The sequence below is a fragment of the Phalangium opilio genome, unplaced genomic scaffold (genome assembly GCF_054372755.1).
Source record: "Phalangium opilio isolate 3A_F unplaced genomic scaffold, DU_Popi_V2 ptg000045l_1, whole genome shotgun sequence".
In the NCBI taxonomy this organism is placed as follows: domain Eukaryota; kingdom Metazoa; phylum Arthropoda; class Arachnida; order Opiliones; family Phalangiidae; genus Phalangium; species Phalangium opilio.
The window spans coordinates 1,324,372-1,342,272 of NW_028324168.1; the positions used below are offsets into that span (position 1 = coordinate 1,324,372).

Consider the following 17,901-nt stretch of genomic DNA (forward strand, 5'->3'; position numbering starts at 1 on the left):
TATGTAGCGGGAAAAAATGGTGGCTACGTTCAGTAACTGCTAGCGTACGCAGCAAGTTTATGATATTACCATCTATTAAATATGTTTATATTTTAAGTTAATAACCTGGCTTATTGTTAAAAAGACTTTCTGTTTTGGGCGGAAATTGGGCGCTTTCTGAAAAAACCAAATTTTTGTTTGGGCGGTAATTTGGGCTGATTTCCGCTTGGGTTGGGCGAGGTCCTCAAAACTGATCTGGCAACTCTGAATAGCACCGATGTATTAGGATTAAAAATGAATTAACGATAGTAATACTTTACTTCTGGTAGGATTAAAAATGAATTAACGATAGTAATACTTTACTTCTGGTAGGATTAAATATGAATTAACGATAGTAATAGTTTAAGTAATTGAAATTAATGGTGTAATAACTATTCCTTTGTGTATTTTTCGTATGAGTGTTAAGCCTCGGTTATCTTTTTCTCGGGAGTCGGGGGTATATAACCTAAATTATAATTTTAATTTTCTCATGGCAGAATGTTTGTAGGATAAGCTACCCTAGCTGTGATTTTTATATCAATCGCTCAAAGTAATTGAAATTAATGGTGTAATGAGTGTTAAGCCTCGGTTATCTTTTTCTCGGGGGTAAGTGTATATAATCTAAATTATAATTTTAATTTTCTCATGGCAGAATGTTTGGCTGTGATTTTTATATCAATCGCTCAAAGTGTGTGGTGTTGATTAATCCCCAAATTAAATACACTGTAAAGGAAACTAGTAAATTGTTACCATAACAATTAATATTAATCGTTAAGTAGCTTATGGAGAATGGGACGATTTATAGTCTGAAACTTAATCGTAACGTATAAACATTAAATCAACCGTGAATTTTGTCAAAGAAAAAAGAAGTGAACCGTGAATTTTGTCAATGAAAAAAGAAATCAACCGTGAATATGTTCAAAGAAAAAAGAAATAGTGGGCGTATCAAAAAATGGCATCTTTTTCTCGGGGGTAAGTGTATATAACCTAAATTATAATTTTAATTTTCTTATGGCAGAATGTTTGTAGGATAAGCTACCCTAGCTGTGATTTTTATATCAATCGCTCAAAGTGTGTGGTGTTGATTAATGCCCCAAACACATTTGATTTATTGCAAGCAAATTCAGTTCAAGGTGTGTTTTAGACTACTGTTGAAACTTCATCAAGCCTTAAAAAATTTATTTCTATATCTTTTCTACCCTAAAATCAGTCTCTGATAATAGTGAAGATGAATCTGAAATTCGTGAAATATCCACTATATTTTATCCAACGAAAATGGCAGTTCAGACCTTCGATAATAGTGAAGATGAATCCGATACCTGAGAAGTACCCAAAGTATTTTACTCCTCGAAAACGGTAGTTCAGGTAGATTAATGTATCTTTTTAAAATTTCTTATCTTTTAAGAAACTATGCTTCGGGGTTGTCTGTCATTTAAGAGTGCAGCTTAGTTTTGAATCTGAATGACCTGAATTAAAGTCAGCGCTGTGCTAATTAGCTGACAACTAATTGAATTAGAATTAGCAATTAGGGAAATATTTATGAACAATTAATCAGCCAATTAGCAATTAGACATAGAAAGTAATTCAATTCAATTAGAAAATAGGCATTTATTTATGAAAATAATTAATTAGAATTTTACAACAAATTGGCGTAAAAGATTAATTGAAAATCGAATTGGCTAATTAGCTAATCCTAAATCTAATTAAATTTTAATTAGATAATTACCTTTCCGATTCACACAAATTAATTAGAATTACTTCTCAATTAGCACTAAGGTAATTAAAATTCAATTACCATTTTCAATTAGAAATTAAATTAGCTAACTAATTAATTAGCACAGCTCTGAATTCAAAGTAAAAAGCCTTTCAGTCTGTTGTTTTCGATAAAGCTTGAATTACACTCACAAATAGCTGGCAACACTTGTCTGCACCATATCAAAAGAAACACAAAAATACTAACAGTTGTTAATTTTTTAAAATTCAGTCCCGATGAATTTTTCTGGCGCTTCTGATACCGCCCTTTCTCAAAGTAGCAATATAAGCTCAAACTCTCATGATGTTATTCAAAGGCCTGAAATTGCTGCGGTGAATATAATTCATAATGGTCATGGAAGATCTGAAGAAGTGAATCAACCAACTAAACCAACAACCGCTACTAATGAAATCTTAAGCGAAAAATTGCCCTTGGCCTAAGGATGCAGGAACCCAAGTTTTTATCCTAAGACACGTTTTAACTACTAAAACATAAAAAAAATTAAAAACCATTTTATAAACTAAGTGTGACAACTTAGAAAGCTTAATTTAGTTTTCATGTACTATTTGTAACATTTTTAAATGTTTGAACTAACAATATTTCTAATTGCTTGGAAGAAATCAAGGAACATTAGGGAACCATTTAGCCAAAAACTAATAAGTAATTAAGTGTTTGAACTAAGCTCTGAAAATTGTCATTAGAAATAATGTTTCAAAATGTTGGAACTTTCAAATTATCAGCCCACTCGATCACTCGAGTAGGTTTGCGTGATCGAGTTGGCTGTGTTCTTTGATAGGCGCTCCCATGGAGCAATGACATCCGCTAAAATGTTTTAGACAGTTTTATTGCTCCATGGTATACGAACAACAAAGGTCCCAATCGCCGTTAGTGTTTTGGCATTTTCCGAACTCTGTTGAAAAGTTCGATGTTACGGGCTTTTTAACCTGGCATGTTACTGAAATAGAGGGTGGCTTCGCAGTTTTCATTTACTTCTGGTAGGAATAAATATGAATTAACGATAGTAATAGTTTAAGTAATTGAAATTAATGGTGTAATAACTATTCATTTGTGTATTTTTCGTATGAGTGTTAAGCCTCGGTAAGCCACATTGTTCAATGTTAAGCCTCGGTTAGCCACATTGTTGGAAATATTTGTGTATTTTTCGTATGAGTGTTAAGCCTCGGTTAGCCACATTGTTGGAAATATTTCTATGTTAATCGTTAAGTAGCTTATGGAGAATGGGAAGATTTATAGTCTAACTGAAACTTAATCGTAATGTACAAACATTGTATCAACCGTGAATTTTGTCAAAAAAAAATAAGTCAACCGTGAATTTTGTCAAAAAAAAAATAAGTCAACCGTGAAATTTGTTAATGAAAAAGAAATCAACCGTGGATTTGTTCAAAGAAAAAAGAAATTATCCGTGAATTTTGTCAAAAGAAAAAAGGAAACTAAAAAATTTGGTTAGCCTTAGTCAATCAAGTCTTCTATAAGAATGGTATGTTAAGATAGATTGAAGATGAACACTAAAAATAGCTTATATAAATTAGTTTTCTGTCATTTAACAGTATCAATGGCGTCTTCGAAACCATCTAGTCTGAAAATTTTTAAAAACCCGCTCTTAGAAATGGAAGCTGTGATAGGGAAAAAAGTTTATGGCCAGAAGACATAAGAAGATATGTCATGTTAAAACACTCTGAATTACCAGACCAAATTTTAAAAGTTTGCGCGTTTGCGTATATTAATTCCTTGAGTCCGTACGTACTAGAGAGAGTAATTTGTGCAACTGGGGGTAACACTGCGTATGCTGATTACAAATCGGCCATTCATGCTTCCTATTTCTCTTGGAATATGAGTAAGGACCTTAGGCGAATTTATGTTGCCTACCATGTCAAGAGAGGATGTTACCTAAATTTGAACTTAGAAATGTAAGACAATAATTTATAATATTTTTAAGGGCTCCACAAGTCATTTAGCATGGGTAAAATATTTTCATTTGATGGTTGTTGATCTATCGCCATTATTGAAAGGCAGATAAACCAGCCGGGTGAGAGTGAATGAGATTGGATAAGTGACTTGTGGGACTGTTTAAATAGAACAAATATATTGATGTATTTAATTTTTAGTCCAAAAAAGTTTATGGTTGCGGCTCAACAAACACATTTGTCACCAAAAAGTTCTCCAAATAAGACAGTGTGGCCAAGTACACCAACTAAACGACAACATTCCACCAAAGCGAGTAAACTCAGAAATTGGTGCTTGCTCCACTGAAGATGAAATTGATGAGTTAATGTCTCAAGTATCAGAGTCCTTATTACATCCAACCACTTCAAACGTGGAAATGTTCCCTACAGTGGTCATTTCTAAAACTTCTGGCATATTAAGCTCTACAACTACTTCGGGCTTGGACATGAATACCAATTTTATAGGAACTCTGAGCATTTAAATTTTACAATAAGCGTGCGATCATTGTATAATTTTAGCTTCCAGCCATATATTAGGCTTCATGTAATGAATTTCTAATCAATATCAAACCCTAAACTAAACTTGATCTGGGTTGAATTTATTCATACTCGGAACAGTTTTCGTAAACAAATGAGAGACACAGAAAGTATAATAAAGCCGGAACCACCATCAAAACGTTTAACTATAAACGTCGCACAAAAAGTATAATATGGCCGGAGCCATCTTGTTATTTAATCAATTTTGATCGTAGTGTGAATTTTTTTTTTACAAATAGTAAAATTTTCAGTGACAAAACTTTATAATCTCAACATGGTAACATAATTAAAAATTAAAACGAATAAATTTTAAAAAAAATTACTAATTTTTAAAAAAATGCGGATTTTAAAAGTTCTACATTTAATTTGACAATAATGCCATGATACCTAAATAGCCTTAGGTTAACGTTAAGGGTTTGTTAAGGTAAGGAGCTAGCCTTAACCTGAATAACTTTACATATACTGGCCTGATATTTAATTTATTTATGTATATATATTTATATATTTTCCCTACATAATTTGATTGAAAAAATACTTATTTTAGGATGTTAAAATACAAGGGTTTAAATGCTATTGGAACCCCAATCGTAGGGAATATAAACAATTTTACGGTGATTTTGAATCGCTTGCCCTAATGCATTTCGCTTCTCACCTTCTTTCATGTGCAAAATTATGAATTCTAAAACCTAAAACACAAAATCAAAGGTTTCAACTTTGTGATAGAACCCCCTTCAATTTATACATCGTTTTCAGACTATGAGGATTCATACCATTTACACAAGGAGGTCAGACTCCTTGGTGAAGCAAGAAGTGATGTCTAGTTTATTAGGGAGAAGGTATAAGATGCCTAAGTATTCGCGCGCCATAGTCCTAGTACCCTTTCAAAATACAAGGGGGGACGTAAAAGAAGGCCGGGCTATTTCGCCTCTCCTCACTCGGAAAGTACGTAGTAATTTTCGTCATTCGCGTCACGCTGACGTGAGTTTTCAAGAACCAATGAGATGCTGGTTGTAATTTAGAGGCGGGGGTTAACTCCGGACCTACTACGTTTGGGCTGGAGATGAAGCTATAAATGTGGCGAATTTATACCTACTCCTAATAAACTAGATATCACTTCTTGGTGAAGTCAAATGCTGGCCAGGTCCTCCTTGTGTAAATGGTACAAATCCTCCTAGCCTCAAAAACCATGGACAGTAACGTACCTTTTCCTGGGAACCGCCAAAATCATTCGTAAACCACCTGAATATACTTGAGATTGCAACTTGTCCGTCTTTACCCACGAAAACCTTAGTGTCGTCATCCAAGAAGGCCTGAGCGGCCAGTCTTAGTTCTTTGTCGATGTTCTGTATTAATGGGTACGCGTACGCGTTATAAATGACGTTTCTTAACCCTCGAACGCGTACTTCAAGCGATTAAACAGTCAATGCGTGCAAATGCCAACTCGAATTATATACCCTAACTCCATTCCAAATGACGTAATTACACCTACACCATAGTAGTTACGAAAAACTAACCATGTACCATTTTCAAACATAATTTCTGACACTCTCCAACATCAACATAACAGTACTGACAAGTACTTAATAAGCAAGTACTTGACACCCAAGTACTAGAGCTTTCAAATAACAGCAACCCATGCAACCCAATAAATGGTGTTGTATACCTTTTAACAGCGAACGCGTACTTCAAGTGATCAAACAGTAAATGCGTCGTGTACATGCCAACTCTAATTCTACCCTAAACCCATTCCATTCCAAGTGACGCAATTGCATCAAAAACCATTCCATAGTACTTACGAAAATAACTATAACAATGTAGCATTTTGAAAAACAATCTCTGACACTCCCCAAAATCAAAATAACAGTACTGACAAGTACTTAAGCTTTCAATTAAAAGCAACCCATACTGCAACCAATAAATGTATGTCCTACCTCAGTGGTGTACGTCTTAATGGTTGGACAGCCTTGAGTTCCACAAACGAGAGCAAAATGGACAAGAGGTTCACATCGTGGTAGGGCGAATTTTTTCCTAGGGTCACCTTTCCCGAACTGTTTGCGCCGAAAGGGTGGCCATGGAATTAATCCTTGTTGATTACCACGAAGAATTCCGTTTTCTATTTCTTGTAGACTAAATAACAGTCCTCCCACAATGTAACAGGAGTTGTTGAAGAACTGCGCATGAGGAATGAGGAAACAGTTACTAAATTAACTAATGAAATTGAAATTATATCAAACACAGGTAGAATAGACCATTTCGATGTAACTACACGGGGGTAAAACTTTGCCTTCCATCACGCTTTTTGGCGCCTGCGCTGTAGTGATTTTGCATCATGAGAGTGCGCGGAGACAGCAATGTATCTACCCCTTGTATGTCCCGAAACCGAGGGTTGCTACCCCCTTTTTTTACTACGTAGAAAAGGTCTATAACGCAAAGGCATAGAAACTCACCATTAATTTCTGTAGAAACTTGTTAGGCGCACCTCGAACGATAATTGAATGTACCACCAAAGAATTATAAAGATTGACAAAGAACGACAAGGTATCTTCGCGCGTTAACCGTTCCAAAATGACCCTTTGCAATTCTTTCGTCAATTGAACGTACGCCTCAAATTCGCGACTTTTTCGTAATCCTTCGTAATCAACCCTCTGAAGCGATTAAAAAATATAACACGTAAAAAATTACCACACTTGTTTCTTAATAAGGTAAATGAACCTCAACAGAAAAAAAAATAAAAATCAGGGTCGCTAATTTTTAGTCATAAATAATATTTTTTCGAAATAATAAAAAAATGGTTTTGGTTTCGCATCAATGAATTCTGGGATAATTTATTATAGGCAGGGCTAGACTTCAGCCCCAGGGTATAAAGTAGGTATTTATAAAATAAAAATGTCACACTTTTTCTATCGAAACCTACTGGATTACGGATTGGAACATTTTTAGTCTAATATTTCAGTTTAAGGTAATCATTTATACAATAAATAAGTCTGCCGATTTTGTTTGCCCTAAGGGACACTGTTTTCGAGTTAAGATTGGATAGAGCATTTTACGGATGACCCCTTAAATTTAATTAAGAAACTGATTAAGACAATGATTTCTAATTTAATAAAGGGGTCATTCCTAAAACACTCAAATCAAATCATAACTCGAAAACAGTGTCACTTAGGGCAATCAAAATGTTATAGATAGAAGTTACATTTTCGACTCAAAATAGCTATGTACCCAAATAACATCCCCCTTAATTTATGGAATACAGACTTATCAGAAACACCCTGTATAATAAACAGTTCGTACTAGTAAATATCCTTGTTTTAACTATATAGTTATTTTTTTCTAGATTGGATTTTTCTACTGCAATTTAGGTTAAAGCGGGAGCTTTCGATTGACACGAAAAGTTACTTTGCAGGACTTTACATAATTATCGCGTGACATAAGGCGATTCAATGTCAAGAGTACATGGTCAAGAAAAAAAGGGCTACCATAATAAAAGACTGACCTATTTTCTAATGATCTATATATACTTACTTTTCCGTCGTGTGAAAGGTTAGAAGCGTATAATCTCAACAACAAACGTCGCATTTCTTCGCCCAATTCCGAAGCTATAAAATTTAAAACAAAATATTGTTGTAATTAGTAAGTAACAATTTGAAGTTAAATGACTTTTCAACATAAGTTTATAAGATATGTTCCATAAGTATGACAATATCTTTACAAGTTCGTAATGCTACATGGACTTACAGCTCGAGCTAGTTCGAGAACGACAAGCGAGAATTGATTGACTACACTCGGTTTTGCAGGACTACCATCTTCCTATTTAGTCTGTACTAAGCCCAAATTTGACAGCGCCTCACTAGGGGTCGCTTTACCTCGAATCTATGACCTACCTCAGTCACTTCATGACAAGCTCCAGTTTGTAACCAGTGACAAACTTATGGATGGAACATATCTTATGAACTTATGCTTTGAACTTACCAGGTCTAGGTTTGGCGACTGATGTCTCTCCGGAATTAATGGCACTTGGATAAGCGTGTACCAGACACTTGTAAGTTGCCCTGGTTTGGAATGGTACCCCGTGATTGGTCAAGTTACAAGGGACCAAGAAATGACGCGTCAAGAGAGATTGTCCGATTTGGCAGGAGTCGATTGGTCCCATTCCCTTCTCGCGTTTTAACCAATTAACCAAATCTTGACCAGTAAATGATGAACCGCTACGCGTACAGTGACCATGGGTCAAGCGGCTTCTTTGAATTTCGGTGTATATATCGAAGAACTCGTCTTTGGCATAGTTTCCCAGAACGCTGCCTGCGTTATAAGAAAATACCTTTGTTATGACATATCTCTATGGGTTCAAAAGGGTTGGAATAACGTTTTAAATTGAATAATTGATTCAATTGGTTTGAATAAGTACTTGTTTGTAGGGAAGGCTAAGGTTTCAAGGTTACTGCGGTTAATGGAAGTTTCTAAACATCCTGGTTTTATATACACAATTTACATTTTACAAGTACCTGTGGGTCTGTTAAATAGATGAGCAGGATGATGGTCCTCGAGATCAACATCCTCCATCCCTTCTTCAAATGAAATGTCCCCTGGACCATTGTCATTCATTCCGGAGTATGAATTTTCTCGTAAAAGATCGCAGGCTCTTTTCCATTCCGAGGCATTGTTAATCTACGCAAAAATAATTAAAATTAATATTAACATTAATTTTAATCGGTAACCTAGCCCGTAATTTAATTCACGGGGTCATGAAACTCGAAGTGATTACTCTATTGAATGTCTAGTTTATAATGGTACTTTCAAAATTTGTCTAACTAATCTAGAACTTAAGTTACAAATTTTATAATTTGCCGTCTCAAAAAAAAAAAAAAAATAAAATTACGAGTCAGAATTTCTTTCATTGCTGTGACTCAACTTTCACTGCAATTGTCATGAAACTTGGAGCATTTACTCTCTCAAATACCTGGTTTTTAATGGTACCTTCAAAATATGCCCAAGTACTTTAGAACTTAAGTTATAAACAATTATGTAAAAGGTACGTTATAAAATTAAAGATGAGTTTTAGTAAAAATTCAATTCTTTGGGGTTTTTCTATGGCTATGTTAATTAATCAAAAGAATTGTGCTTCGATAGAGCAATTACTTTCTCTTCTATAATAAATAATTCATGGATATGTAACCATCCGTAACGAAACTTGAGCTATTAGGGGTGTGACGCCGTTACAAGTCGTTAATTCGGAGACGTTAAAAAGCAAAATTGTAAAAAAAAATTATGATAAAATACTAAAATCCTCAAATCCTCCAGTAAAATTCCGAAGAAGTCTAATAATAAAATGGACAACTCGAAGGTTGGTTTCTCATTCCTGCGAGGAGACTGGTAATCACGAAATAAAAACCAAAATAAAAGGGTTCATTTTTGGCAACTTTCCCACCACTGAATCAACCCCAGTTTATGGATCCTTACTTCTAACAAGTAGTTCACACAAAAATGTTATAACATGGAGGGAAAATAGAAAGGAGATGGAGATGACAAGACAGCCGGCTCGGCTCTACCAGGCCTTCGATTCCAACCGACCTCTAACAGCGGGTGGGGTGGGTTGGGGTGGAGATGTATTGTACGCAGGCTGGTAAAATGTAGTCTCGTGATGTAGCCCGGGATGCTCTCTCTTCCACTTGCGGGACTGACAGATGGGCAGAGAAAACAGGCAGGCAGAGCACCTTCTTATTTCCTCCATGGTTAAAACAAATCCCATTATTACAACCGTAAGGTGTGGCAGGAAGTCAATATTAACTTAGTTTAATATTCAAAACAAGAGGATTAACTTAGTGTGGTGAGGAAATAAAAGGGTAAATCACAAAGTTGTTTTTGCGCGTTCACTATTTACTTTTAATCAATAACGCTTGTTTTCCCTGTCAGTAAAACTATAATCAGATAAGAAAATGTAGGTCCACGCCATAGACAATTTAAACTTACTTTCTTGTCGTGTTTTCACTTTAATTTCTATACGTGTTTAAGAGGAACCCCCGTACAAATTTGTAAGAAAAGACAACCAAACCATCCACGGTCCAATAATTTACATTCGAAATAAATTATTTTTCATTCAGTATTTTGTTTAAAATTATTTCATATATATATATATATTTATATCCTTATTTCCTTATAGCATAAAGCTTACGTGAAAAACTATTAATTTTTTTTTTTAAATTTTCACTCCGATTTTCTAGACTTTTTTTTAAACCACGCCTGGGGGCTACTTTTGTTTATGAACCCAAATTTAGTACAAATCAAATAAATAGATAAATAATCAATAATTTTGATCGTATAACCTAATTAATATTTAAATGAGGTCTTCTATAAAAAAGATTCAACTTAAAATAAAATAGAGATATCTAGAGTTCAAAATAAATTAATTTTACGAAATCGGTATCGCTAGCTCCCAACCCAGTCCGGATATTGTACAATAATTATATTAGAAATGCCTTAAATCGCGCTGCCAATAATAGACCGACTCTTATTATCATAGTACGTCAATAAACTACGTAAATACTATTGCATATACATATTTCGAAAAAAAAACTCTTGAATCATTGCCCTACACTATATTTTGACATCACAAATAAAATTAAACTTAAAAAAAAATAAGAGTTATCTTTGCAAAAAACGTCCTAAATTGTAAATTTAATCGCAATATTTAAAGTTTAAAAAGGATTAGGCCCTATAAAATCGGGAACTAGGTTAAGTTCAAAGGGTATTAAAAGTATTATCATAAAATAAATTAAATTTTACTGAATATGGAACAAATTTTTTTTGGTCAAATTATATTATCATTATTTTTAACCCATGGGGGTTTATCTTTAATTCTTTTTTTTTTACTATTAAAGCTGCCTAATTTTCCCCCTTAAAAGTATATCTTATCTCACACAGAACATATTCAGTGGTACATTAAGATTCATAGACGTGGGGGCCCTACGCTATCTGTTACCCGAGTATTATGGGGGTCAAATAGGGGTTCAAACTTTGTTGGTAGTACAAACAAAATATACAGGGTGTTTCTGATAAATATGTCATCCATAAATTAAGGGGGATATATGTTTATTTGGGTGCCCGATTTTGAGTCGAAAATGTATGTAACTTCATCTCCATTTTGTTGGCCCTAAGGGACACGGTTTTCGAGTTAAGATTGGATATGGAGTATTTTAGGGAAGACCCCTTAAATTTAACTAGGAAACTGATTAAGACAATGATTTCTAATTTAATTAATTAAGGGGTCATCCCTAAAACACTCAAACCATAACTTGAAAACAGTGTCCCCTAGGGCAAACAAAATGGAGACAGAAGTTACATTTTCGACTCAAAATAGTGTACCCAAAGAACATCCCCCTTAATTATGGTTGGCAGACTTATAAGAAACACCCTGTACATCTACTACAAAAAATGCTTAATATAAAGGAAAGGGGGTCCTAGTAAAGTAATTCCTTTACCAATATGAAAGAGCGTAGAATATCATTTCAAAAAACTGCTCATGAATAAATTAAATATTCCCAAGAATAAAAGAACGTTACCAAGGTAAAATATATAACTAATTCCCCAAACATTTTTAACCAAATTTCGCTTACTAAAGTTATCACAGAACTTCTATTTTTAAATCCCGTTATAATAGTTATTCTTGAGTTAACTGAATAAACTCTCCTTTTAAAACGGTTCCGTTTTTTGTCAAATGATAGTTTAGAGTACACAACGGGACATCGGCTACTTGCCAACCAGTTTCCCTCTTAAACGGAAATTGACATTATTTCGAGCAACATAAAACTGAGAGTTTAAATAAGAAAACTAACACTAAAACTCAAAAAGAGTCAAAAACGTGAAGGGGAAAAAAGAAAAACTGCAATGCAATGGAAAGTGTTTGACCCCTCGTTAATACCCCTGCAACATTCCAAAGGGTCGTGGGATGTCTGTCTATAGACGCACAAAATGAACGCGTCTATTTGGCTCCTCAACCAACGAGAGTCTTTTTAAAACCAGAGCAATAGGGCCCATTTTTCCCAAACTGTATACAGATCAATTTCCGCGTTATCAAAACAGTTGTTAGACATTCCAATAAACTTAGTTGGCGTAGAATTAAACAGAGCCTACTAATAATAACGTGAATCATCATACGATTTTATATGTTAGTAATATTAAACTAAATATAATAGGTCTCTTTTTAGGATTTACCTTGGATTTACTAAGCTTAAAACATTTTTCTAGACTAGTTAAAAATAAAAGGAATAAAAATTATCTCGTGTCAATGTGTCATGGTTAATTACACAACACTTAACAGCAATTACTAATTAATTCATTAGGGTCTAGGTTCCAAAATCCTCCCTGCCTCTTAATAAGTTTCCTTATAAAGGCCTACTCAGACGATACAACTTTTAACTAAACTATATAGATGGGTCAAAAACTTGGGTCAGCAAAATTTGTCAGTGATATCAATTTTTAATTTGGTGGTTCAACTTCTGTTAATCTCACGATCTAACTAATTTACTCAACTCAATAAAGTTGACTCATCTAAATGAGTCAAAAACTTGTATCGTCTGAAAAGGCCTTAAGCCTAATTAACGATTTATTAAGTCTAAGGTCTTCTAAAGCAAATTATCTTTCCCTATGAATAATCTACAAAACGAGAGTTGATTCAATTACGCCTTGAATACGTTTCGGGGCCAAAAAGCATATATTTCCTTAAATGGTACCAGCATGAAATACACTCCTATCTTAGAAGGAAAAATTATAGAAAAGTCATTATTTACCAATTTTTGTAGGTCGTCTTTGCCTCCAACGTATTTGCTACCGATAAATACTTGAGGAACTGTTCTTTTGCCCGTTTTTCGTATCATTTCTTCCCTTAAATTTGGATTAGAGTCCAAATTGAGTTCGATGTACCCCAAACCTTTACCGGCTAACAAGGACTTTGCCTGTTGACATTGAACGCAATCGCGCACAGTGTAAACCACAACTTGATCTTTCATGTTGTTTTAAAATGTCTAAAAACACGAACTATATCTTATCAAAACTTTGTTGAAACGTTGAACTAACTAAATTTTAAAAGAAAAAGTGTTAAGTCTAAAAAATTTTAATTATTTTGTTAAGTCATCGCGAATTATTCGTGATAGTCAAGGGAGACTGGCGTCCGTAATGTTTTTATGATGAATAACTTTCACTAATCTATCAACCACTCCGCGTTGTTTGTTGAAATTTAAAAAAAAACTAAAGTTATTTTTAGATTTTTAGGCAGCGGGACATGAAAAATTTTGATAATTTGCCACCACAAGGGGTGCTGAGCGGCTGGAAAACTCAATTAGGCCTTGGCTCGCTTGTTAGACTAAGTTCTTACAAAAGTTGAGGACTTCTTAAACTTTGAACGAACCTCCTTTCATGATAAATACAAGCAAATGTTTCGGTGGAATTTTTTGGCAAAGGGTTTTAATTCTGTTTTATGTTTTTTTAAAAGCGCGGTTTGATAAAAGAGCCCGGTTTCTAAAAATAGGGGTCATTTGTTGGTTTTCCCGCGCATTTTTAATCGCGATAAAACGAGCGTGGTTAAAGGTCTAGGCCACATATCCCGGATATATCTAATTTAGGGTTTTAAGTACTTAACTTTGTACACTCTCACTGAAGTTCTAGTTGCGGGACACTTTCATACGTTGAGCAATTTCCCAACTCGACTGTTGTCCTTAAAATCTTGTGCCAAACTAAATTCGCTGTGAGAGATCAGTCAGACGCGAGAAGTTTCAAAAAAGCGCCGATTTTTTTCGCGCCCTACATTCCCGCCCCTTTAAACATTCTGTTGATAGCGTTGCCATGGAGACGATTCAAATTTTCAAAGTAGCTAACGCCATCTAGTTTGGTTCGAAACAGTTCCCCTTATTCTTGGATCAATCCAGTGCGTGTCCGCGTTGCGTAACATTATTATCATCATGGCCATGGCGATGAATTCTTTGGGAATGTTAAGCCGTTATGGCAAAAATATCGTTACAACTTCCTTAAAAAATATTCGTTACTTGCAAACAACTTCGAAATTACTTTCAGTAACAGTTCAAAAACCCGCTCCAGACTTCAAAGGCACTGCTGTAGTAAATTCCCAATTTAAAGAAATCCAACTTTCCGATTACAAGGGAAAGTACCTGGTCATTTTCTTCTACCCTTTGGACTTTACCTTCGTTTGTCCAACCGAAATCATCGCATTTAGCGACAGAGTTGAGGAATTCAAGAACATAAACACTGAAGTAATCGCAGTATCTACTGATTCGCATTTCAGCCATCTGGCTTGGACCAATCTTCCACGTAAAGAAGGTGGATTGGGACCCATGAAGATACCACTACTAGCTGATTTCACCAAGAACATCGCTAGAGATTACGGCGTATTAATTGAAGATGCTGGCATTGCTTTAAGGGGATTATTCATCATAGATCCTCAAGGAATTGTTAAACAAGTTACCATTAACGATTTACCAGTTGGAAGATCAGTTGATGAAACATTAAGGCTGGTCAAGGCCTTCCAATTTGTTGAGAAACACGGAGAAGTTTGTCCAGCTGGATGGACACCTGATAGTCCTACAATTAAACCTGATCCTAAGAATTCTAAAGAATATTTCAATAAAGTTAATTAGTTTTTTTTTGATAATTTGTACAAGAAAGAAAATAAAATGGATGATTAAAAATAAATAAGAGTAAACAGTTATTTATTTTTTTAAGAACATTTAATTGGCAAAATGACGTCATGAAACCTATTTTAATTATTTTACATAATTATATATTATATTATATTAATTATTTTACAGGATTTCATAAAATATCGATCGAGAACTTAAAAATACTTTGCAGAACATTGACCTTGATTTTTTTTTTAATTTGTTCATATAAAATTATTAAAAATACCCTTAAAATAATTATTTCACGTGAAGTTTATTTCTTTCACACTTAAGTGTGTAAAAAATATGTTGTTGAAGTTCTCTCTCACATTTCCCAATTACTTGCACACATAGTGATCTTTTATATCACAAGAAAATCAAAATATTTTTAAGGAAATAAAACTCGTAATAAATGGCATTCATTAATATTAATTTTAATTTATCATTGCCGATAATTTATGATTCTCTCAATTTTTTTTAATCAAAGTGTTTTGAGTAAATTTTTTAAGGAAGGGTCACGATTTTAATATTGCCATGGCAACCAAGCCTAGAAAAATTGGTAAAATTATGTAAAACTTGGTAAAATTATGTAAAAATTTGTAAACTTATGTAAAAATTGGTAAATTTATGTAAAAATTGGGTAAATTTATGTAAAAATTTGTAAACTTATGTAAAAATTGGTAAATTTATGTAAAAATTGGTAAATTTATGTAAAAATTTGTAAAATTATGTAAAAATTGGTGAAATTATGTAAAAATTGGTAAATTTATGTAAAAATTTGTAAACTTATGTAAAAATTGGTAAATTTATGTAAAAATTGGTGAAATTATGTAAAAATTGGTAAATTTATGTAAAAATTGGTGAAATTATGTAAAAATTGGTGAAATTATGTAAAAATTGGTGAAATTATGTAAAAATTGGTGAAATTATGTAAAAATTGGTGAAATTATGTAAAAATTGGTGAAATTATGTAAAAATTGGTGAAATTATGTAAAAATTGGTGAAATTATGTAAAAATTGGTGAAATTATGTAAAAATTGGTGAAATTATGTAAAAATTGGTGAAATTATGTAAAAATTGGTGAAATTATGTAAAAATTGGTGAAATTATGTAAAAATTGGTGAAATTATGTAAAAATTGGTGAAATTATGTAAAAATTGGTAAGATTATGTAAAAATTGGTAAGATTGTGTAAAAATTGGTAAGATTATGTAAAAATTGGTAAGATTGTGTAAAAATTGGTAAGATCATGTAAAAATTTGTAAAAATTAGTAAATTAGAAGTTAAAACAAATATTACCTAAGGTAAAAGCGGCTACCAATTTTTGATGCATACTTAAATGAAGATAAGTTGGTAAACGGGCATCATTTTGCCCTTCAGTTGGTAAAGCTAAGGCAATTAATGATACAATGCCGGCTATAATAACTACCAAATTAGGTCCTGTATTTCCTCCACTACCTAATTAATTAATTATTAATTAATGAAGATTAATCTGTTGGTAAATGACTCTTAGACATTAAATTAATATTTACTTGATCCTCTAGAATAGGCATATTCTCTACTATGAACAAGGGGTGCAGTGGGAGCCGGTAAATGCTCAAAATGCTCATTTTCAGGGGCATTATTGCTTCCTGAGATATAAGCTGGTTTGGAAGCTAATAATGTTGCAGTCACATCTCTTTTACTTAATATAATACGACTTCCTTGCTCTTGAATTTGAATGCGAAATTTATCAACAGAGTCATAGTTTGTTTGGTTTATAGCATTGTGTCTTATGACTCTGTTGCAAAAAAGGGTTAAGTTTATACTAATTCATGAAATTTATTAATTAAACCTACATATCAACACAACAAGATGACTTTACTACGCCTTTAGGATCGATCACGGCGTATTTTCTTGGACTTGTGCATAGTACTGTAAATACGTTTGATTTTAATTACATAATAGTGATTTTTGGACGGTAAGGGAAGGTCACAATTACAGTACTATGGTAAAGTAAGGTGAATTTTGTGCTTAAATACGCTCAAATTTACGGTAAACTTACCGGTGAATTTAAGAGGGAAGTCGAAAGGATTATAAAGCGTTAATATTTGCTTGTGAGATGATTGATCATCAGCGTAAAATGCCAGAGATGATGGCAAAACAAATACTGGCAATTTGCTGCTCTCATGAGGATTTGGGTTCTGCATTAATTACAATTACTGGGTTACCGTAATCTCCGCCAGTAATTAGACAAAACCAACATAATATTATCTGTAATATTTTAATTACAAAAGTTTACGCAATTATTTCAATTACTAATTACTATCAAATATGCTTAAATATTACGCCAAGGCCTAACGAGGAATGTCGATTTAAAGCTTTAAAAGTTTAAAATTAACATCAAAAAGATAATATAAATACTACTTACGTTTAACTGAGCGTTATTGCTGTACTTGCTCATATATTTTCGTTGATTACTTACACGTAAACAATATATTTTTATCCTTTATTTTCTTTGTTGATCAAACCGTAATTGCACCACTCGAACCTTGGAAAAACAGCTGATGTCTCCAAAGAAAATAGTCCATTGGAATAGAAGATTGGTTCTGTTGCAACATAATAAATGGAATTCAAATAGAGCTAGAAAGCTTATACTCGTAACAACTTCCAATACTATTTTCTCTGATATAAATTAACATAATTTTTAATTAACATAATTAGAAATAGAGGCTCGTTAGAAACAACTACGGATCCTACCTTCTATTCTTAATACTATTTTCTCTGATTGAGTTGAGAAAATTACCACTAGAGTGGCCTTTGCATTAAAATACCTATTGTACGTGGGACACTTTTGAAAACATCGGGACGGACGGACAGCTAACAAGTTTCTCACGCGATGGTGTCGCCATCTCGAAACCTAGATAAGAAATGTATAAAAACATATATTCTTTAAATCAGTCAAATTTCCCGCCTTTTCTTTTAGT

At 33.4% G+C, this 17,901-nt stretch overlaps 2 protein-coding genes and 1 pseudogene across 2 annotated transcripts; 1 reads left to right on the forward strand and 2 right to left on the reverse strand.

Moving 5' to 3' along the window:
- Positions 1-4,598: 4,598 nt before the first annotated feature.
- On the reverse strand, positions 4,599-13,978 carry LOC149676625 (uncharacterized). The gene is made up of 8 exons (XM_089837680.1): positions 13,056-13,978; positions 8,775-8,937; positions 8,242-8,571; positions 7,795-7,868; positions 6,720-6,917; positions 6,204-6,443; positions 5,475-5,615; positions 4,599-4,958 (listed from the first exon to the last, which is right to left on the reverse strand). The coding sequence occupies exons 1-8, from the start codon at positions 13,272-13,274 to the stop codon at positions 4,836-4,838; spliced, it is 1,488 nt and encodes a 495-aa protein (XP_089693806.1). The 5' UTR covers positions 13,275-13,978; the 3' UTR covers positions 4,599-4,835.
- A 110-nt stretch (positions 13,979-14,088) lies between these two features.
- On the forward strand, positions 14,089-14,980 carry LOC149676626 (peroxiredoxin pseudogene; annotated as a pseudogene).
- Positions 14,981-14,983: 3 nt separating this feature from the next.
- LOC149676627 (motile sperm domain-containing protein 1-like) lies at positions 14,984-17,503 on the reverse strand. The gene is made up of 6 exons (XM_089837685.1): positions 17,346-17,503; positions 16,980-17,188; positions 16,774-16,849; positions 16,468-16,715; positions 16,235-16,393; positions 14,984-15,483 (listed from the first exon to the last, which is right to left on the reverse strand). Exons 2-6 carry the CDS (start codon positions 17,122-17,124, stop codon positions 15,452-15,454), a joined length of 660 nt encoding a protein of 219 aa, XP_089693811.1. The 5' UTR covers positions 17,125-17,188; positions 17,346-17,503; the 3' UTR covers positions 14,984-15,451.
- Positions 17,504-17,901: the final 398 nt, after the last annotated feature.

Coding starts and splice junctions, on each gene's coding strand:
- LOC149676627 (XM_089837685.1), bottom strand. CDS start 17,124: ATGCAGAACCCAAATCCTCATGAGAGCAGCAAATTGCCAGTATTTGTT. Junction 16,850..16,979: donor CTTCCCTCTTAAATTCACCG/GTAAGTTTACCG, acceptor ACGTATTTACAG/TACTATGCACAAGTCCAAGA. Junction 16,716..16,773: donor TCATCTTGTTGTGTTGATAT/GTAGGTTTAATT, acceptor TTTTTGCAACAG/AGTCATAAGACACAATGCTA.
- LOC149676625 (XM_089837680.1), bottom strand. CDS start 13,274: ATGAAAGATCAAGTTGTGGTTTACACTGTGCGCGATTGCGTTCAATGT. Junction 8,572..8,774: donor TCTATTTAACAGACCCACAG/GTACTTGTAAAA, acceptor CTTATAACGCAG/GCAGCGTTCTGGGAAACTAT. Junction 6,918..7,794: donor ACCTTTCACACGACGGAAAA/GTAAGTATATAT, acceptor TAATCGCTTCAG/AGGGTTGATTACGAAGGATT.